Genomic DNA, 22,932 nt, shown 5'->3' with positions numbered 1-22,932 from the left:
TGGAAGAAGACAAAGGGTGGTGGTTGATGGGAAATGTTCAGACTGGAGTCCAGTTACTAGTGGTGTACCACAAGGATCTGTTTTGGGGCCACTGCTGTTTGTCATTTTTATAAATGACCTGAGGGAGGGCGTAGAAGGATGGGTGAGTAAATTCGCAGATGACACTAAAGTCGGTGGAGTTGTGGACAGTGCGGAAGGATGTTACAAGTTACAGAGGGACATAGATAAGCTGCAGCGCTGGGCTGAGAGGTGGCAAATGGAGTTTAATGCTGAAAAGTGTGAGGTGATTCATTTTGGATGGAATAACAGGAAGACAGAGTGGAACTGGATGCTCTGCCCCGGCTCCGGATGCGATTTGTCCATTGGGGTGCGGAGAATCCTGTCCCTTATTAGCTTTCTTTTTCTCTCGTAAAAATAGTTCCATTTTCTCAAGTCGCTCCCTGTCACAATAGTTCCTCATTCTTCATTGTAATTCATGATGCCTGAGAGGTATCCAATGCAAGGTCACGTGAATTGACACCAACAGTCAATGAACATCTTTATGTTTATTACTTTCAGCCAAACAGTGTGTGCTTATCGCCGGGATTCTCCGGCCCTGCGCCGAGTCAGAGAATCCCCGGGGGGAGGCGCGAATCCCATCCCGCCGCCCTGGCGCCGGCTGCCCTATTCTCTGGCGTCGTTCTTGGGGGGCCGGTGGGATTCCCGCATTGCCGGTTGGGGGCCGTTGATAGCGGCCCCTCCAGCGATTCTCCGGGCCCCGATGGGCCGAGTGGCCGTAAAGTTCTGCCCAGTTACGCCGGCGTGAATTACTCTCCTCACACACGGCGGGACCTGGCAGGTAAGTGTGTGGGGGCGGTCCTGGGGGGGGGGGGGGGGTGTGGGCGCGGGGGGAACAGAACCTGGGGGGGCCCCCACGGTGGCCTGGCCCGCGATTGGGGCCTACCGATCTGCGGGCAGGCTGGTTCCGTGGGGGGCCTTCTTTCCTCCCTGCCGGGCCCCTGTAGGGCTCCGGCATATTGCCCGGGGGACGGCGCGGAGAAGGGAATCCCCGCACATGCACGGAAATTCGGCGGTCGGTCTGCGCATGTGCGGAAATATGCCGGCCCATCCGCGCATGCGTGAGATCACGCTGGCCGTTCCGCGCATGCCCGAACTCGCGCCGTCCCTTCAACGCCGGCTGGAGCTGTGGGAACCACTCCAGCGTCAGTCCCTGAGAAATTGGCGAAGTCCTCACTTTCGGGGGCCATTGGCGCCTGAGTGGTTGGCGCTGGTTTTCCCGCCGGCATGGGGACATAGCCCCATTTTCAGAGAAACCCGCCCTATGTGTTTGAAAATACTTGGAAATAGAGACATTTCAGTGACGTACAGTGACGTTTCCATTAGCTGCCATTCAGGTGTGCTGAGCTTATAGCTGAACAGTAATGACATTCCGACCACCCTCCTTTGGGAAAAGAATGAAAGGCAACCAAGAATAAAAATTATGCCTGTTTCTCTTCTCTTTGGCAGCCACACATTCTGACAGGTCCCCAGGGACACGTGAATGCAGCTGTTATCACTGAAAGACTCGAGAGGGCTGTAGAGCAAATTTTTATACAGGATACACGACGATCGGTCAGACTTCCTAAGTTAGTGGGATCTCGGCACTTAGTACAAATGGTATTCTTTCTTGTCAAAATATTTCTCCATTCACATTGATCAGCATTTAATGGATGGATGGAAAGGCTCCCACCTCTCAACTGATCGACTCAGTGGGGAACTCACTCCTGCTTCTGATGGCTACCCTGCAGTCACTTCATGCTTTTGAAGAGTGTTAATTGGCTGGAGTCAGTTCTTCTGCCCCCATCTGGGGATGAAATCCCACTCCCGAGCGCTGATGATCAATCTGCTTACCCAGCAGCTCTCCGATCCCAGTAATGCCACTAGGAGGAGTGGTGGCCATTGCTGCTGAGAATGTTCAGTTCCAGTGAAGAAGAGCCATGAACTTGATGGAAGGTGAGTCTTGGGGGGGTGGGTGGGGATCTCTCTCGGCACACTGAGGACCAGTGGCACTGAGGTGAGGGGTGAGTGACGTGGGTGGGGATTTGGTGCAAAGACCATGCAGGAAGAGGGACTAGGGGGAGGGTGTGTGTGTTATGAATTGGGGAGAGCCTGATAGCAAAAGAGGGCCTATGACGAAGCCTCCTCCTTTTCCACCCAAGAACCAAGCAATTGCGACTAGGATGGGAAGTGGCTATCAATTGGCCACTTAAGGGCCTCAGTTGGGTTGAGGGCGGCTGACCTGCCCTAGGCCTCATGTGCCCACCTTTACCCATAGAATTGTGGCACAGTCTGGGGTGGATGGTGGTCAGGTGTCAGGAATGTCAGTCACAGAATTTTACAGGACCCCCCCGCCCCCCTCACCTGCAAACATGCATGCGGGGGTTGCAATATTCTGTCCATTAACTCTGATTGCAGTGAACTGAGCTGTAAAAATGTTTTATTCTTTCTCTTTTTAGGGTGCTACCCCAATTGGAATGATTGTTTGCTGTTTTGTGTACAAGTTCCAGAACTGGCATTAATACGATTCATAGTGAAAGATGTTAATCCTCTCAGTGAGAATGAATTGCTTGGTCAGTACACGTTGCCATTCACAAGCATGAAAAAAGGTAAAGATGTCTCAGGGTTTTCTGGCAAGTTGTGTTCTGGCAGCTGCCCACTGTTTTTAGTAACAATTCTAGCAACATGTTGAGAGTCACAATTAAACATCTGTTAACAGAAAGCCAAAAGAAAACTTCCCAAGTTAAATGTAATCACCATAGACAAGAGATTCTCTAGAGTAGAATTTGTACATCTGCACACTATAATGAGTTAAATGAGTACAAATGATGGCTGATGGATTACATTTTTTTGTGCTCCGAGGAGTGCCAATTTCAGGTATTCATGAATGATATTTTGCAACTTTCTCAGCATTTCCATCTGCACCTACTTGGCTGGAGAGGCTGTGCACACTGCAGTCTTTCTGAGGTCCCCCAGGCAGACCTCCGGAGTGAGAGAGCTGGGGTGGGGGGGTGGGAGGATCCTTTCTTTTACAGATTGGACGCATCATCCCGCAGCCCATCCTTAATTGGTTGGGGAGTCCATTAGGCGTGACTTTGAATGGTTTTCTCTTGTAAAGAATAATCGTTGGGCCGTGCCGTGCCATTGCTGGAGTCCGCTTTCAAACCTGTGAAAGGTCTGTCCATTGCAGCAGGGGACTAAAGTGGTCAAATTCTGCCCCAGTGTTAATCCATCATTGGTGATTAAAACCGATTTTAAATGACTGAAAACGGCTTTTAAAAACTATGCAAAACTATTTTCTGCTCAGATTGGGGTGATTTATTTTAAAATAAATCAATTCAAGACCTTTTAAAATGGGCCTATTAGTTCCCTTGCATGCAAAAGAACCAGCTCAAGTTTTGGACTCCCTGTGAGGGCCCGAAAACAGGCAGGAACTATCAGTGGTGATTAATTTACCCTGAAGTATGGTTGGATTTGGGGGGCCAGGACCCGCTTCGAGCAAATGTTTTTAAAAACTAGCTCACAGGAATGCAAACATAAATTGCACCAATGCAATTGACCCTTCAAATTACACAATCTTCCATGAGTTTAGAGGGAATTACTTTGAAAATACCAGCGCCATTGGGCAGAAATACAGGCCTTTGAATTTCAGGATGTTCCTTTTTATTCTTTGATGGGATATGGGCATTGTGGGAAGGCCAACATTTTTGTCCAATCCTAATTGTCCATTGAACTGAGTGACTTACTCAGCCATTTCAGAGGACAATTAAGAGTTAATCACATTGTTGTGGTTCTGGAGTCACACATAGGCAGACCAGGTAAGGATGGCAGATTTCCTTCCCTCAAGACACTAGTGAACTAGATGTATTTTTTCGACAATCGGTGCTAATTGCATTTCAGGTCCGACATTAAATTTTGGGGCTATACAGTTGTAAATTGATATTAGTTGGTGATATATTAAGAAACAAAAGATAATTATCAATGGTAATAACTATTTTTGGATTTAAGTTCAGAGACCCGACATGTATCTTTAGCTGCTGCTGATGGGGCTAGTGTAAGAAAAATTGTTGTGTTTGAAAGGAAGACATACCAAGAACAAGATTATCATTGAAATAGATTTACAATCACCCCACAACTGATCAGACATAAATATATAGTGAATGAAAAGCAAAAACTACTTCCATTTGTTTAATGTGTCATGTGAGAGTACCTTTAAGAAATGGGTGTTTATAAATGGGTGTGTACATAAGTATCTGTAGTGAGAGTACCTTTAAGAAATGGGTGTTTATTACTGCAGTGATGTCAGAGAGTGGGTGGAGCTGGGCTATCTCAGCTTTTTAGTTTAGTTTTAGGCTGTTTGCTGCAGGGTGTGTTTTAGTTTCGTTTTCAGAGCTGGATAGCTGCAGTCACAGGCAGAAGGTGTATTAGAGTCTCTCTCTGTAATCTGAAGACTATAAATCGATCCTGGTGATTTTAAACTAATAACAGTAGTGACTTTAACCTGATGTGCTTCTGTTAAAAGGTGTTTCTTTTGTCTTCTGGATGTTGTTTGGGAAGTTATTAAGAATGACTTAGTGTTGTATTCTTTGGGGGTTGTATTTGAATTAATGGTTGCTAACATGTTCACTGTATGTTTTAAAAAGGTTAACTTGAGTTCATAGAATAAACATTGTTTTGCATTATGTCATGTGAGAGAAATGGGTGTATAAGAAATGTACCTTTAAGAAATGGGTGTTTATAAATGGGTGTGTATATAAATATCTGTAGTGAAAGTACCTTTAAGAAATGGGTGTTTACTACTGCAGTGATGTCAGAGAGTGGGTGGAGCTGGGCTGTCTGTCAGCTTTTTACTTTCGTTTTTGAGCAGGCTGCAGGGTGTGTTTTATTTTTATTTACAGTGTTGGAGCTGAAGCCAGACCAAGCAGGTGTACTTCTGTTCTCCCTGCCATCAAAAGACTATCTCTTGATCATTTGGTGAATTCAGAATTATAAATATTTTCAGTAGTGTTTTAACCTGATGTGCTTCTGATAAAAGGTGTTTTAAGTCGTATGGATGTTAAAAAGGAAAGCTTAAAGGTTTACTTAGTGTTGTACTCTTTGGGGATTGTATTTGAATTAATGGTTGCTAAGATGTTCACTATGTTTTAAAAAGGTTAACTTGAGTTCATAGAATAAACATTATTTTGCTTCAAAAAATACTTTACCATTTCTGCTGTCCCACACCTGTAGATTGGGCCGTGTGCTCCCCATACCACAATCTATTAAAAGTTGTGGGTCAAGTGAACTCCATGATACACTTTGGGGTTCTCTAAACCCTGGCCCATAACAAATTGGGGGCTCGAGGGGGATAAAAGTCTATCTATTTGATTGGCTTAGTGAACTTAAAGACAGTGAGTGGTGAGTATATTGTGGTTGCTTCTCAGGTGTGGGATTTCAGTTTAATTAGGGAGTGTGTTGTGGACAATGGCTCTTTCAGAGGCTCAGACGTTTTTGGGGGTGGAGACGGTCACACGCAGCACCTTACGGACAGACAGTAAAAGCAGACTGTTTGATTTGGCAAAAACATTGCAATTAACATTACCTGACAAAACGCGAAAAGATGAGGTAATTATGGCGGTGGCTAAGCATTTAAAGTTGCCCGAGATACAGTTTGACTCATTGGAAATGGCAAAAATTCAGTTACAAATTAAACAAATGGAACATGAGAAAGAATTAAAGCAGCTTGAATACGAAAGAGAGAGACAGGGAAAAGAAAGAGACAAAGAGAGAGAGGAAAAAGAGCGAGAAGAAAGGAAAACAGAAAGACTAGCCCTAGCAGAACAAAAAGAAAGAGAAAGGGAGATACAGATCAAGAAAAAAGATAAAGAGAGTTTGAATGTCAGAAAATGGCCATGAAACATGACAGTTAAAAGTGGCAGACGTAAAGAGAAACGTACAGTTGGTTGATAGTGATGAGGATAGTGAGAAAGAGCGTCAAAGTCGAAGGCTTGGTCGGAATATGTCTAAGCATTGGCAAGATATGATGAGAAGGAGGTAGGAGCCTTTTCATTTCAGTTGAGAAGGTGACTAAACAAATGAAATGGCTACAGGACATGTGGGTTATACTGATTCAAACAAAGCTGATAGGTAGGGCTAGTGAAGTGTTTGCATCACTACCAAAGGAGGTATCTGGGTCATATGAGGAGGTGAAAAAATCCATCCTAGATGCATATGAACTAATGCCTGGAGCCTACAGACAAAGGTTTAGAAATTTAAGGGAAGAATTTCGTCAAACATACATGGAGTTTGAAAGGATCAAACAGAGTAATTTTGAGAGGTGGATAAAGGCTTTGAAAATAGATCAAACATATGAAGCTCTCAGAGAAATTATACTTTTGGAGGAGTTTAAAAGTTCAATTCCTGATGCAGTGAGAACTCATGTGGAAGATCAGAGGGTTAAAACTGCGAGATTGGCAGCAGAAATGGCCGATGATTATGAATTAGTTCATAAATCAAAGCTTGGTTTCCAACATCAGTTTCAGCCTGTGAGGGATAGAAACTGGGGACATGAGAAATACTCAAGTGGTAAAGGAAAAGGTGATCTGATAGGCAACAATAAGGAGAGTGTACCTCAGATTAAAAAAGAAATCCAGGAGGGTGGAAACGAAATGAAATAGAGCAGGTGAATTGGCTAGACAACATTTAAAAGGTGCACAAAATGTGATGAAACGGGTAGCGGACAAGAAATCCAAAGTTCGTAGTTTTGCCAGTGGAGATAAAGTTTTAGTGTTGTTACCAGTGGTAGGAGAACCTTTAAAAGCAAGGTTTTGTGGACCTTGTCAGATTGAAAGGAAATTAAGTGAGGTGAATTATGTAGTAAAAACACCAGATAGAAGGAAGATTCACCGAGTGTGTCATGTGAATATGCTTGAAGGATACTTTGAAAGGAAAGGAGAGAAAAAGGAGGAGGTTTTAATGATTCTAACTCAAAGTGACGAACCAAATCCAGGTGACTGTGAATTTGACATATCTCAAATTAAGTTGGAAAACGATGATGTTCTTAAAAATTGGGATAAATTGTTGAGTTACCTTACAGAGGAAAAACAAACTGACCTGAAAGAGCTATTGATATCACATGGGCAGGTTTGTGGAGATAAATTGGGAAGTACTAAAATGGCTATGAATGATGTAGATGTGGGAAATGCTGTTCCAATCAAATAACATCCATACAGACTTAACCCTTTAAAATTGGCACAGGTTAACAAAGAGATTGAGCGTATGCTTAAAAATGGCATAATTGAAGTGGGTTGCAGCCAATGGATCTCACCCATAGTGATGACCTAAACCAAATGATATCCAACGGTTGTGTGTGGACTATAGAATGGTTAATGCAGTTACAAGAACGGACTCTTATCCTATCCCATGTTTGGGGAATTGCATTGAGAAAGTGGGACAATCAGCTTTTATTTCCAAACTGGATTTACTTAAAGGTTAGTGGCAGGTACCTTTATCCGAAAGGGCGAAGGAGATTTCAGCTTTTGTAACTCCAGATGGTATATACCAATTCAAAGTTTGCCATTTGGCATGAAAAACTCCCCAGCCACATTTCAATGGTTAACTAACAAAGCCGTTTCAGGATTACCCAATTGTGCGGTATATATCGACGATCTGGTAATTTTCAGCCAGACATGGAAAGAACATTTAAAACATCTGATGGAGTTATTCGATCGACTTCAGGAGGCGGGTTAGGTGATAAACCTAGTCAAAAGTGAATTTGGAAAAGCCCAAGTCACTTTCCTTGGCCATACAATTGGACAGGGTCGAATGGTCACACGGGATGTGAAACCAACAGTTATTGAGGAGTTTCTGATAGCCTCAAGATGAATGGAAATAATGCGATTTCTTGGCATGAGTGGATTTGTTCGAATATTGGTGAAACATTTTTGTGGCGTGATTGCTCCACTGCCAGACTTGCTCAAGAAGTGTAACAAATTCCAGTGGACAGCGGAGTTTCAACAGGCATTTGACACCTGAAAGCTCATGGAGAATTACAAGGGACTCTGTGATCAGATTGAACTATAGTATCTGACTTTAAAGAGAAATGCCGAGGCATAGAGAAATGGACGGATTGTGCAAGGTCCTTCTTGTTCAAAGGGACTGTCAATCGAGAAGAATTTCAGTTGGAGGAAGAAGAAAAAAGGAATAGACTATATTATTATACCTGTTTGCGTGTGTTTTTTTTAAAATAGAAAAGTATATTCACTGTGTGCATTTCTTAAAGGATGGTGAAAAGGTGAAAAATGAACCCATCTTGAAGTTGATGGTTTATTTTATTTCTTGGGGGAGGTGTCATGTGAGAGTACCTTTAAGAAATGGGTGTTTAGAAATGGGTGTGTATATAAATATCTGTAGTGAGAGTACCTTTAAGAAATGTGTGTTTATTACTGCAGTGATGTCAGAGAGTGGGTAGAGTTGGGCTGTCTGTCAGCTTTTTAGTTTTGTTTTAGGCTGTTTGCTGCAGGGTGTGTTTTAGTTTCGTTTTCAGAGCTGGATAGCTGCAGTCACAGCCAGAAGGTGTATTAGAATCTCTCTCTGTAATCTAAAGACTGTAAATCGATCCTGATGATTTTAAACTAATAACAGTAGTGACTTTAACCTGATGTGCTTCTGTTAAAAGGTGTTTCTTTTGTCTTCTGGATGTTGTTCGGCAAAGTTATTAAGAATGACTTAGTGTTGTATTCTTTGGGGGTTGTATTTGACTTAATGGTTGTTAACATGTTCACTGTATGTTTTAAAAAGGTTAACTTGAGTTCATGGAATAAACATTGTTTTGCTTTAAAAAATGCTTTTCCATTTCTGCTGTACCACACCTGTAGAGTAGGTCGTGTGCTTCCCATATCACAATCTATTAAAACTTGTAGGTCAGGTGAACTCCGTGATACACTTTGGGCTTCTCTAAACCCTGGCCCATAACAAATGCCTGTACCACAGAAAAACTTTTCAAAGTCGTCACAAAGTTGTAAAGTGGCAAAACTGGACGACAAGACAAAGAAAATATTGAGTTGTGGTCAAAGGCTTAGTCAAACAAATGGGTTTGAAGGAGAAAATTGAGAGGTACAGGGGTTTAGGAAGGGACTTCAGACCATGGTATCTGGATGGCTGAAGATTTGGGGCGGATTCTCCGGCCTCCCAGCCGCATGTTTCTCAGCGGTGGGAGGCAACGCGCCATTCGCTGGTGGCAGGGTTCCCTGCTCCCGCCGCTGTCAATGGGATTTCACAGGGAAGCCACTCCACGCTGCCGGGAACCCCATCGGCAGGAGTGCGCTGTTGATGCGACAGAGAATCCCACTACCAGAGAACGTCCATAGAATTCTGGCCATGAGCACAATTGCTGAGAGGGGAGTGTAAGGGATGCACAACAGGCTCAGAAGAATGGAAGTTAGAGGAGATACAGTGGGCTGGATTCTTCCGCCCTGCCCGCCGCAAGAACACCACGTGCGAGACACGGACAATGGAGAAGTCAATTAATTGACCTTGGGCAGGACTCTCTGGTCACCAAGCAGGCGCGGCCAGAGAATCCCGCCCTGTATTTCTAGTTGGAGCAGCTTCCGGACATAGTGAGAAGCACAAAATCATGATGAATTTTAAACCCAAGAATGAAATTTTTAAGTTGGAACCAATGTAGATCAGCAAGGGATAGTCGTGATGGGTAACAGGATTTCATGTGGCATAGGACTGGACAGCATGGTGGCACAGTGGTTAGTATTGCTGCCTCAGAGCGCCAGGGACCCGGGTTCAATTCCAGCCTCAGGTGACTGTCAGTGAGGAGTTTGCATGTTCTCTTCCATCCCTCCCACCCTTTCCCTGCGCCCCCAACCCTGACCACCTTCCCTGCCTCCCCTACCCCGCTGTCCCTTCCCCATCACAGTACCCTCTTAGTGATCCTCTAACTGCTTACCATTTTGTGCTCTGCCACTATGTCTAGATCTTTTCCCCAGGATGCACATCAGCGGTGGAGTCAACCTGCTGCTCACCAATGTTCTGTAGCCTTTGATACCCCTGGTTGGCACCCTCTGGGGCCCAGCCCACTCACTGGCGGAACATGACCTGCTGTGCCACCTTGTTCGGATGCTGACTCTAAGACACAGTTGTCAGGGGGCTCGGGGGTGCTGGTGATCGCTAGTGCCACCCTGTAAGCAGGCCCTGGGATGGCCCCCAACGCCCATTCCTCCTGGTCGGTGCCCATCGGGCACTGGGGTCACCTTGGGAGGGAGGGGCAGCTGGACTGAGCTCCGGATGCCCCTGCGTCATCTGGCACTGCTTGCCCTGGCGGCTCCAGAATGTCTGCACCATGGCGTCATCGCCCTCACTGATGTCCCTCTGTGACCGGGCCACACTCTGCAGTGCCTCGCCAGTGTCCGCCTGCATCTGTGGCACAGTCTTCTGCGACTGGGACATGCTCTAGAGTGGCTCAGCGTTATTCACCTGAGACTGGGAAATGTTCCGCAGCATCCCGGCCAGGTACACCTGAGATTGGGACACGTCCCCCAGGAACTGGGACATGCTCCGCAGTGCCCGGAAAGGTCCACCTGAGACTGGGACATGTTCCGCAGCATCCCGGCCAGGTACACCTGAGATTGGGACACATCCCCCAGGAACTGGGACTAGCTCCGCAGTTCCCGGAAAGGTCCACCTGAGACTGGGACATGCTCCGCAGTGCCCCGGAAAGGCCCACCTGAGACTGGGACATGCTCCGTAGTGCCCCGGAAAGGCCCACCTGAGACAGGGACATGCTCCGCAGAGCCCCGGAAAGGTCTACCTGAGACTGGGACATGCTCCGCAGTGCCCCGGAAAGGTCCACCTGAGACTGGTACAGGCTCCCAGTGCCCCGGAAAGGTCCACCTGAGACTGGGACATGCTCCGCAGTGCCCTGGAAAGGTCCACCTGAGACTGGGACAGGCTCCGCAGTGCCCCGGAAAGGTCCACCTGAGACTGGTACAGGCTCCGCAGTGCCCCAGAAAGGTCCACTTACGTCAGGAACACTTTCCCCAGCGACTGGGACAAGCTGCTGAGGCACTCAGTCATGTCCATCACATCTCGGCAATATCTTGGACTCATGGTGCTGACATTGTGCACCAGGCTCTCCACTGTGGCTGACACCCTTGCAGTTTTAGCCTTGATGCCACGCATTGCTGGTGCTATCTCCTGCACCCTCAGCCTTTGGGACTTCTCAAATTGGCTATGGACCCACTGGAGTGTCGCTGTCATCCCCCTCTGGATCTCTCGGCCACAGCCTATCGACTGCATCAGCTGCGGGTAAACCTGTTCCAGAGGCTCAGCATCTGGCTGGGATCCAGCTGGGTCCTGGGATCCAGCAAACCTCCGACTGCTATCTCGCCTGAATGTTCCTGCCTCCACCTGATGTGCAACAGCAACTGTGTAGTGTGGTGCTCACCAGAATGTGCCCCAGAAGCCTGTCCACCACTTTTGCCCACTGAGGTGTGTGTCTCTGCGCTGGAGGACGGTTGGGTGATAACCGTGCCGTAAATATTATGGCGACATTCTCACAGATCTCCTCCATAGTGTTTTCTTGAAGGCGGGGGTGGTGGGGGGGGGGGGGGGGGAAACCACCCCGGATGGTCCAGCGGCATTGGAGGGAGATCCTGTAGGAGAATGGACATGTGGCCAGTCAGTGTGCAGGATCGTCATGCTGGCATGTATAACTCACATGTGACCGGTCCTCTGGGTGGGGTCCTGTGGTTACCCACCACCAGGGCCCTTTCCTTGTACGGGCTGGGGACTCTGATGTCCGGTATCATGCCACCCATCTGGGCCATGTCCCGTGTTATGGGCAACCTCTCCTGTGGGGACACAGAGAGGGCATTGTGAGCCACATTCATCACGCACCGGGGAGGAGGGGGGGTTTGAGGGTGGCCTTGCTGGGCATGTGTGGGACGTTGCTTGGTGCTGGGTGGGGCGGCACCAGGTGCAGGTTGAAGGGGTGTGGGGCGGGTAGGCGGGGGTGACATGTGTCACCAGTGCTGGGCCAGGTTGGCATCCCCGAATCTCGGAGCCGGTCTCCTTGATAGCATGTCGGCACGCTGTGTGGGATTACGACTGCGCGATCAGTTTAAGTGCTGCTCCCCTTGTTAGCGGGGGGCCGGCAACCGGGACCCTGGCGAATCAGCCGGCGGGACAGTTATTTGTGGCGTGAAGTCTGTGGGACCTCATTAAGTGGACTAATTAAGGTTTGATACTGGTGACGGCCTTGCAATGTCAACTGTCAGAAAAGGAAGCACGCGGCAGTTCCCGCTTGCTACCACACTTCGAAACTTCAGATCACGCCGGGAGTTTTCGGAAAGGGGAGCACAAATTTGGAATGGGACAAAGTGCAAGGTTTTGGAGGGGGGAGGAAAGTTGGAGATATGTGAGGAAGTACAAGAAGACAAAAACGTGACATGAATAGATGTCAGGAAGGATTTGAAGCAAGTGAGAGGGGTCTGAGAGAGGTGGAGAGTAGAATAAAGGACATAGTTGGATGGACTTGGGTAGGTACAGATGAAAAATATTTTGAATATTCTTATCCATCAAAAAGATGTTGCCCAATTATTTATCCAAAATTTGTAAGTCAAACTATATTACGCTTACTCTAAATAATGGAGAATGGGCAAAAGAAAACGCTCACTGAAGCGATAACAGACTGCACTTGAAACAGTTTTGGCAGCCAGAAAGAAACAGAGGGATAGGAAAGGTCAAGGAAAGGTAATAATGATGCTGAGTCTTTTCTTTTGATGGTGGATTTGTATTCAGTAAATTGAAAGATGTCAGTGCTGAGTGGCGGTGCCTTTTTCCATTTGCTACACATCATGTCAACATCAAACACTCCAAGTTCAGATGCAGCCTAGTTAGATGCAGGGAAAAACCTTATAATTCAGCCTAAACAAAATGCCTGACCTCAATGCCAGGAACAGCATCCTTTACTGATGAGTCTACTTCTATTATTCACTGCACATATCACTGGGACTTCGAGGAGGTGGCTAATTGTTGTCTAATTACAGCTAAATTATATTCCGTTTCAGGCTGATATTCACTACTTTATGGCCGAGTTGAGTGAAGTATTTAAGAAGGAATTTGGAGCATTTTGGCGTAATACTAGTGATCGTAGATCATGAAAATAAACTTAATTAATGATTTGAGGTGGCTGGGCGATGCATCAATTGTTTAAATCTGACTTCCTCTTGTTTCTGTTTCTCTTCACTTATACTTTTGGCTACTTTCTTCCTTGCCTCAATTTCCTTTCTACCTGGATTCCTTTGCCACCACTTGTTCCTATTGGTCTTGAGTTTACAGAGGTTGTCGGAGATGTGCAGCTGAATAAAATCAGGCAAGGTGTGAAAGAGAGACAGTTCAAAAGACCCCAAAATGTATACTTACTGTCAAGTTGAATTGCTTTGTGGATTTTTCTGGTGCTCTTCTTTATTTAACTTATTAAAACTTTTGTAAGGGCCACGAAGAATCCAGCACGAGTTTTAAGGATACAAAATAATAACGTTTATTTACTATAACAATATATACATAACAGTAGCAGTAAATTCCCTTGCTACCTTCTCCTTCCTGCTGTTTCCTGAACTGGCCAGCTCATTTATACTAGGAGTTTCTCCGCCCCCCTCATTGGGGAAGTTCATACTCCCTTAGGATTGTGGGATAGTCATTAGTCCCCAGCCAATCGTAATTAGGCAGGTTATAACATCCCTCCCCCCAAAGTCCAAGGAATCCACCGAAGACCCTGGCGAAGGAAGACGTTGAACTCGTTTGGCCGCAGGCCGGACGCCATTTGCACGCGGCGCTGGATCAGGCGGCGTGTAACGAGACGGAGACCGGCGCTTCCGTGATGAACGGCGCAGTTGTACATCCACGGCCTGTGGACCCGAGGATTCCCCCTCTGATTCATCCTGTGTCTCCATCTCGGAGTCAGAGTCTGCTGCCTCCGACATGTCAGCGTCTCTATCTCCATTCGGTCCCGTAACGACCTGCGCAGGCTTCGAGTGAGGCACCAGTGGAAGATTTTGAGGACTACCTTCCCTTGTCTCTGGTCTTTGCGGCTGTTGAAATGAGCTCTGGGGGCGGGGAATCTTTTGAGGGGATGATCTTCTGGACCGGACGTGGTCTACATGTTTTCGTTGGAGACGACCCTGGGCTTGCACTTGGTAAGATATAGGGCCCGTTTGGCGAAAGATTACACCAGGAACCCATTGGGCACCACCAGCAAAATTCCGCACGAATACTGGGTCACCGGGCGCAAACTGCCGAATCGGACGATGCTGAGACAATCCCTGTCCCTGCCGTTCTTGTGTGCGGCGTACTTTTGCGCCAATGTCCGGGAAGACCATACTAAGGCGGGTGCGAAGTCTTCTGCCCATTAGGAGTTCTGCGGGAGCTACCCCAGTCACTGCATGGGGGTGGTCCTGTACGTAAACAAAAAGCGAGCCAGTCTCGTGTCCATTGATCCGGAAGGCTGCTTCTTTAGGCCTCTTTTGAATGTTTGCACTGCACGCTCTGCCAACCCATTTGAAGCCGGGTGGTAAGGGGCAGTGCGGATATGGCGGATGCCGTTCATCTTTGTAAACCTAGCAAACTCCTCACTCGTGAATGGAGTGCCATTATCCGTGACCAGCACCTCGGGGAGGCCATGCGTACTAAATGATAAACGCATCTTTTCAATTGTTGCGCAGGACGTTGTCCCCTGCATCTTATGCACCTCCAGCCATTTGGACTGGGCGTCAATTAGTAGAAGGAACATGGATCCCTGAAAAGGGCCTGCGAAATCTGCATGTAAGCGTGCCCAAGGCCGCCCTGGCTATTCCCAGTGATGTAGGGGCGCGGCCGGCGGAAGCTTCTGATGCTCCTGGCAAATGGAGCAGTTTTGGGCCACCTTCTCAATGTCGGTGTCGAGGCCTGGCCACCAGACATAACTCCGGGCCAACATTTTCATCTTGGTCACGCCCGGATGCCCATTGTGCAAGTCTGATAATATCAGCTCCTGGCCTTTTTCCGGGACAATCACACGCGTCCCCCACAAGAGGATGCCGTCTTCCACGCTGAACTCTGACAGCTTGGAGGAAAATGCCCGCAACTCGCCTGGGAGCTGTCTATGCTGCCCACCATACAGGACTATGTGCCGAACCTTTGACAAGACTGGCTCCGTCTGGGTCCACTCACGGATCTGTGATGCCGTGACAGGCAAGGTGTCCATAAAATTTAGGGTTGCAACCACCTCACCGGTCGTGGGGGTCGACATGGGGCCGGTCGATAAAGGCAATCGGCTCAGTGCGTTGGCATTTGCTATCTGCGTACCTGGTTTGTGCTCCAGAGAATACTCATATGCAGCAAGCAACAAAGCCCAGCGCTGGATCCGTGCAGAAGCAATGGGCGGTATTGGCTTATCCTCTCTGAAGAGTCCCAGCAGGGGCTTATGATCAGTCACGATAGTGAAATGGCGGCCGTACACATACTGGTGGAAGCGTTTCACCGCGAAAACCACTGCCAGGCCCTCCTTCTCGATCTGCGCGTACTTTTTCTCCGCTGCAGTCAATATGCGGGAGGCGAAAGCTATCGGTCGCTCGGCCCCGTTCTCCATCTTGTGGGACAGGACAGCCCCAATACCATACGGGGATGCATCACATGTGACGAGCAAAGGCTTTCCCGGATCATAGTGGGTTAGTAACCCAGACGACGACAATTGTTGCTTTACCCGCCAGAAAGCGGTTTCTTGCGGCTGACCCCAAACCCAGGTGTGATTTTTCTTTAGCAGCAGGTGCAAGGGGGCCAGCGTAGTTGCCAGATTGGGGAGGAACTTCCCGTAATAGTTTACGAGACCGAGAAAAGAACGAAGATGCGAAGTGTCAGTCGGGGTGGGGGCATGTTAAATTGCACGCACCTTCTCTGCGACGGGGTGCAGACCCTCGCGGTCCACCCGATAACCTAGGTAGACTACTTCTTTTGCCTGAAATACGCACTTTGTGTGACGTGAACGGACTCCAGCCTCCGAAAGGCGTCTAAGGACAGCCTCCAGATTTTCCAAATGCTCTTGCTCCGACGTCCCTGTAATCAACACGTCATCTAGGTAGACAGGCACACATGGTAAACCTCTCAAAATGCCCTCCATAACACGTTGAAAAATTGCGCAGGCAGAGGATACTCCAAAGGGCAACCGTGTATATTCATACAGGCCCCGGTCTGTGTTAATTGTTACATATGGTCGGGAGGCAGGGTCCAGCTCCAACTGCAGATAGGCGTGACTCATATCTAATTTTGTGAATGCGAGTCCACCTGCAAGTTTCGCGTAGAGATCCTCTATGCGAGGCATTGGGTATCGGTCGAGTCGGGAAACTGTATTCACTGTAAGTTTATAGTCGCCACACAAGCGAACTGTGGCATCTGGCTTCATTACTGGTACAATTGGTGCTGCCCAGTCAGCAAAACGGACAGGCCTGATAATACCCAAACTCTCCAAACGAGTGAGCTCCCCTTCTACCTTCTCGAGCAAAGCGAAAGGCACTGGGCGCGCCCGGAAATAGCGCGGCGTGGCTCCTGGTTCAACTTGGATACGGGCTACGGCCCCTTTTATTTTCCCCAAACCAGGCTGGAATACCTCTGGGTATCGTCCTAGCACCTCAGTCAACCCTCCAGAAATTGTTTGGAGGATGTGCTGCCATTGCAACCGCAAATGGCGCAACCAGTCCCGACCCAACAGGCTGGGCCCATGGCCACGCACTACGATAAGTGGGAAACGCCCCTCCTGTCGTCCATAGACAACAGGGGTCATTGTAGTTCCTGCAATGTCCAGTGGTTCCCCCGTGTAGGTGCCCAACCTGGCCTGTGAGTCGGTTAATGTAAGGGTCTGTATACCCTGCTTGATGCGGTCGAATGTCCTCTGGGCGATCACGGAGACCGCTGCGCCAGTGTCCAACTCCATCTCCAGCGGGTGGCCATTGACCCGTACTGTCACCTTAATGGGGCCACACGGGGAGCTGCCACACCATGCAGCTGCAGGCAGTCGTCCTCCGTCTCCACGTCCTCAGGAGTGGTCGCCGCAGGTTCATCCACATGGAAGGTACGGCCTCTGGGCTGGTCCCAGTTACGGCCCCTGGGCTGGTCCCAGTTTCGGTCGGAACGACGGCGCCTCTGGCGTCCCCAGGACCGCCGTCCGCGATGGGGTCGGCGCCTACAAGTCTGACACGGACATGGCTCCTCATCCATTGGCTCTGGAGAAGGCTCCCTTCGGGAAGGAATGTCCGATGGCCACTGGCGTCGGTCCGGTCGTTGCCTCGCCCAAGGTACCGCAGGAGTGCGGGGGGACGTTTTTGGGCGGAAAGGGTTGCGCCCCAAGGCATGCACTTCCATTCCCTGTAGCTCCTGTACTCCTCGCTCTGCGCTCTCTCGGGACAAGACTATTTGAATGGCCTGTTGAAAAGTCAATATTGGCTCCGCTAACAACTTACTCTGGGTGGCCGCATTGTTAATACTGCAAACCAAACGGTCGCGTAACATTTCTGACAAGGTCTCACCATAGTCACAGTATTCCGCAATCCCACGTAGCCTGGATAGAAAATCGGCAAGGGATTCTCCAGGGGTCCTCTCAGCGGTATTAAACCGGTAACGCTGGACTATCGTGGACGGGGTTGGGTTAAAGTGTTGCCCCACTATATTCACAAGTTCGTCAAACGTTTTGGTGTCCGGCACAGCTGGGTACGTAAGGATCCTAATCACCCCAAACGTATGCGGCCCGCAGGCGGTGAGCAATATGACCACCTGGCGCTCGTTTTCAGTGATATTGTTTGCCCGGAAATAGTAACGCATCCGTTGTGTGTACTGGTTCCAGCTTTCCAGCGCAGCATCAAAAACATCCAAGCGTCCGTACAGAAGCATGGTATAATAGAAAACAACTTCCAACCTGTATCCAACAAAAATCCAGGGAGGTGGCTTCAGCAGTGTAGACAGCAATTCACTTTTACCTTCGTCGCCAGTTTTGTAAGGGCCACGAAGAATCCAGCACGAGTTTTAAGGATACAAAATAATAACGTTTATTTACTATAACAATGTATACATAACAGTAGCAGTAACTTCCCTTGCTACCTTCTCCTTCCTGCTGGTTCCTGAACTGGCCAGCTTATTTATACTAGGAGTTTCTCCGCCCCCTCATTGGGGAAGTTCATACTCCCATAGGATTGTGGGATAGTCATTAGTCCCCAGCCAATCGTAAGTAGGCAGGTTATAACAAAAACATTCCTGAAAAGTGAAAATATAATGATTAAAACATTGGAGCCATTTTCTAAAATTGATGATGCTAAAATAAAGTATAACCATCGCTGATTCTCCAGATTTATTCATCATAATTAGGTACCATTAAAGCTAATTTGTCATTAATCCTCGGGAGGAGTGAAGGAAACTTCAGAAAGGAAGATGTATGCTTAACTTTAAGTGATTTGCAGAAAGAAATACTCCTGAGCAAAGGAATTAAAACGAATATAATGAAGAGACAAATGTCACTCGTTCTGTTGGCTGAACAGGGAGTGTTTTGTATTCCATGCACCCTGCCTTAGAGACAAATGATGGTATTCCCTTTTTTTGAACTTTCGATATAATCTGGTATGAAATCATACAGGTTAAAGCAAACTGGCAACAGCTTCGACAAATTAAATTTGTTAGAAATTTGGAGGAGCAATATAAACGTTTGCCTCATTTATTGGCTCTTTATAAAAGTGAGATTTCCATCATTTTTGGACAGAGTAAATCTGTTCTGAAGCCCGTTTAAAAGTAAGTGAGTTAAGCATTTGTTTGCCCAATCAATGAAGGGTTCTGTCGCAAAAGCTGAAGTACGATGATTGATCCCTTACTAATCTGTGTTTGCACTACCAATTGAAATTTAATGCAAAATATTCAAATAAGGGCGTAACAGAACTTCATTACCTCATTTCACCAGATAAACTCAGAAATATCTACAATGTCAAATTTAAAAGGTATTTGTAGTTACGCGGGCAAATATTTAAATGCTAAATGTTATTAAAGCAATATATTTTCTCCAGTGTTCCCATTGTGGTACATCAGGTATTTATTTTTAGAACAAAACTAACCATACAAGAGCAATTACAAGCGTGTGGTTCGGGAAGAATAATAACGCAGTGGTTGAATTTTCAATAAGAGTGCTGTCAGCATAATTTATAAACAGCCTTGGTAAAAGAGCCACAATATTTTGCAAGGTACTTCACTCTTGCATGCGCTTCGTGGATGTAAGATGATCATGGAATCTATACTTCAACTGTTTGAAAACACAGACATTAATCCAGGTTAATCAGTCCTATTATCTGACAAGTATTACATTAACATGGCAGCTTGCTGAATTAGTAATGGTGTGAATGTAATTGGCATCTTGCTGGAACTCAGGAAGGACGGCACATGAATGGAATATATTATGGAAAAAGGAGTGTTTGACTGTGCCATAGAGGGATTCGGGGGACATGAATGTGTTTCTTAATTGTGACCATCTGCCATGTATACTTATCAAGGCAGTTGGAACAGAAGCAATCATCTTCCTCTTAATCTAGTTCATGATTGCTATACCAGGCACCGGTGGCGAATGTAAGGTTCAACCGGGTCCGGTCAGTATACTTTAGTTTGTGTAGGGGGACAAGTCAGGGGTGTCCGCTCTCCCCACTACTGTTTGCCCTGGCCATAGAGCCCTTGGTAATAGCCCTTAGGTCATCAAATGTTTGGCAGGGGATAGTGAGAGAGGGGTGGAACATAGGTTCTCACTCTAAGCAAATGATTTGCTCCTGTACATAACAGACCCGCTGGGGGGGATGGCTGGAATTATGGAGATACTGGAAGAACTTGGTCGGTTCTCAGGATACAAGTTAAATATGTGTAAGAGCGAGGGCGGGATTCTCCGACCCCCCGCCGGGTCGGAGAATCGGCGGGGGGGCGGTGTGAATCCCACCCTGCTGCTCCGACGCCGGCTGCCGAATTCTCCGGCGCCGTTTTTTTGACGGGGGTGGGGATCGCGCCGCACCGGTCGGGGGCCGTTGGCAGTGGACCCCCCCACCGGCGATTCTCCAGTCCCTGATGGGCCGAGCGGCCGCCCGTTTTCGGCCAGTCCCGCCGACGTGAATTACACAAGGTCTGTACCGGCAGGGCCTGGCTCTGAGGGCGGCTTGCGGAGAACTCGCGGGGGGGTGGGGGGGGTGGCATGGGGGGGGGGGGGGGCGCGGCACGGTGGCCTGGCCCGCGATCGGGGCCCACCGATCTGCGGGTGGGCCTGTGCCTTGGAGGCACTCTTTCTCTCTGCGCCGGCCTGTGTAAAGTTCTGCCATGGCCGGCGCGGAGAAGAAACCCCCTTGCGCACACGCAGGAATCACGCCAGAGGTTCTGGGAACACGCTGGCGCTCCTGCAGATGCGCCAACTCCCGCCGGCCGTCGGAGGCCCTTTGGCGCCAGCTGGCGGGGTGCCAATCACTCCAGCGCCGACCTAGCCCCCGAAGGTGCGGAGGATTCTTTGGCGCTGGTACGGCCCACCCGCCGGATACCAGAGAATCCCGCCCGAGGTGTTCGCGATCCAGGCACGGGTGCAGGAGAGGAGACTGTGGGAGTTACCGTTCAAAGTGGTGGGTAGGAGTTTTAGGTACCAGAGTATTCAGGTGGCTAGGGATTGGGGTCAGCTCCTGATGCACTAAGCGTCAAGAACCACAAAGACATGTGAGACTTTAACTAAGGCTTTGATATACTACATGGGAGGCTTACCCGACACAGACGACCCCAGACAGAATGGGGCCGGTCCCAGAAGAGGGTTCTTATACGCAACTCCCGGGGGAGTGGCTAAGGCGGAGCTCTCCGTGGCCAGGTCGGTTTACCTACCGGTGACCGAACCTCTACAGAGCTACAGTACAATACACAGTATTACAGGGCCACGTTACACACAACTATTATATACTATGTACAATGGTAGGGAAGTACAGTGGTATATCACCACAGCTCCATAAGTTAAATCTGGGCAGGGCTGTCGAGCATATGAAAAGAGACTTCCACAGGTGGGACATGCTCCCGCTGTCATTGGCGAGGAGGGTGTAGAGTGTGAAGACGACAGTCCTCCTGAGGTTGCTGTTCATTTTTCAATGTCTTCCAATTTTTATCCCCAAGGCTATTATCAGGAAGATGGGCTGCTAAGACCCCTAGGGTGAAGAAGGTACTTTTGGAATGGGGGAGGGGGGCTTCGCCCTTCCGAATTTTATAAACTATTACTGAGCGGCCAACATATTGATGGTTCGGAAGTGGGGGAGGGGTCAGTGTGGGAGCGAGTAGAGGTGGCATCGTGTAAGGGTATGAGTTTAGAGGCTTTGCTAACGGCGCTCTTGCCATTCTCAACGGCTCGGTACTACAGCACAGTGGTAGTGGCAGCCCTGAGGGTGTGGGGACAATAGTGACAGCACATGAGATTGGAGGAGGCGTCGGTGTGGTCACTGATCTGTGATAATCATCGGTTTGGTCCGGGGTGGGGGGGGGGGGGGCTGCTGGACGGGGGCTTTAGCAGGTGGCAGCGGGCAGGGATTAAGAGATTTGGGGATCTCCTCATTGAGGAGGGCTTTCCGAGCCTGGAGACATTTGAAGAGGAGTTTCAGTTGCTGGGTGGGAATGGGTTTCGGTACCGACAGGGACTTTGTTCGGAGGCAGGTTCCAAGCTTTTCTCGCCTCCCCTTGAGGGGATTACAGGATAAGGTAATGTCACAAACGGGGGTTGGGGAGCGGAGAGTCTCGGAGATATACAGGGAATTGATGGTGCAAAGGGGTCCCAATTGGGGAGGTGAAGAGGAAGTGGGAGGAAGAGTTGGGAGGGGAGCTGGAAGTCGGACTATGGGAAACGGCCTTGAAGATAGTCAATTCATCCTCGTCGTGTGCCAGGCTTAGCCTGATCCAGTTCACATGACGATAGCCCGGATAAGTAGGGTTTTTGAGAAAGTGGAGGACACGTGTGGACATTGTGGGGGAAGCTCAGCGAATCATGTGCCTATGCTCTGGGCATGTCCGAAGTTGAGGGGATTCTGGCAGGGATTTGCGGACGTCATGTCAGAAGTCCTGGAAGGGAGGGTAACCCTGAGTCCAGAAATGGCAATATTTGAGGTATCGGAAGATCCGGGGGCCCAGGGGGGGAGGGAAGCCGATGTTCTGGCCTTCTCCTCCCTGGTGGCCCAGAGACGGATTTTGCTGGGATGGAGGGACTCGGAGCCTCCAAAGTCAGGAGTGTGGGTCAGCGACATGGCAGGGTTTCTCAGGCTGGAAAAGATTACGTTCGCCTTGAGAGGATCAACTCAGACGTTTACTCGGAGGTGGCAGCCGTTCATCGGCTTCTTTAAGGAAAACTGAACGTCAGCAGAAAGGGGGGGATGGGAAAAATGGGGGGGGGGGAGAAAATGGGAGGCATGGCAGTATAAAATAAGGACAGGGAATCTAATATAAGGGTTGTTGTGTTATGCTTCTTCATGTAGCATAAGCTGCTTCCTTGATGTATGCTTTGACAAAGGAAGGTTCAGACTTGGAGATAGGTTTAACACATTTATTGAACAGTTGGCAATTCTCCTACTTGAGTTTGACTCTCCTGCTAATCTCGCTATAGTAACTCAATCTAACTAACCAGTCTGCTCTAAGCCATGCAGTGGGTGTGATGTTTCTAATCTGCCCCTGTCCTTCTCTCTGAGTGTCGCCTGTGGAAAGAGAAAGAGCATGTTTGCCCTGTCCTTTTATATGGGTAGCCCCCTTGTAGTAGTGTCACCTCTGGGTGTCTTGACTGCCCATTGGTCGTGTCCTATTCTATGTGTTCATTAGCTGTATGTCTGCGTGTCATGATGTCTCTGGTGCTCCCTCTAATGT

At 48.4% G+C, this 22,932-nt stretch overlaps 1 protein-coding gene across 1 annotated transcript in view; it reads left to right on the top strand.

Moving 5' to 3' along the window:
* The window catches only part of LOC140388098 (1-phosphatidylinositol 4,5-bisphosphate phosphodiesterase zeta-1-like), a 104,048-nt gene that overhangs the window by 80,081 nt on the left and 1,035 nt on the right, over positions 1–22,932 (top strand). Inside the window, exon 12 of the mRNA XM_072471737.1 lies at positions 2,496–2,645. Coding sequence (XP_072327838.1) covers positions 2,496–2,645 — 150 coding nt within the window. The remainder of the gene's footprint in view (positions 1–2,495; positions 2,646–22,932) is intronic.

Source organism: Scyliorhinus torazame, chromosome 13, assembly GCF_047496885.1.
Source record: "Scyliorhinus torazame isolate Kashiwa2021f chromosome 13, sScyTor2.1, whole genome shotgun sequence".
In the NCBI taxonomy this organism is placed as follows: Eukaryota; Metazoa; Chordata; class Chondrichthyes; order Carcharhiniformes; family Scyliorhinidae; genus Scyliorhinus; species Scyliorhinus torazame.
The sequence above is the reverse complement of the archived record's forward strand: the minus strand, read 5'-3'. Positions and strand labels throughout refer to the sequence as shown.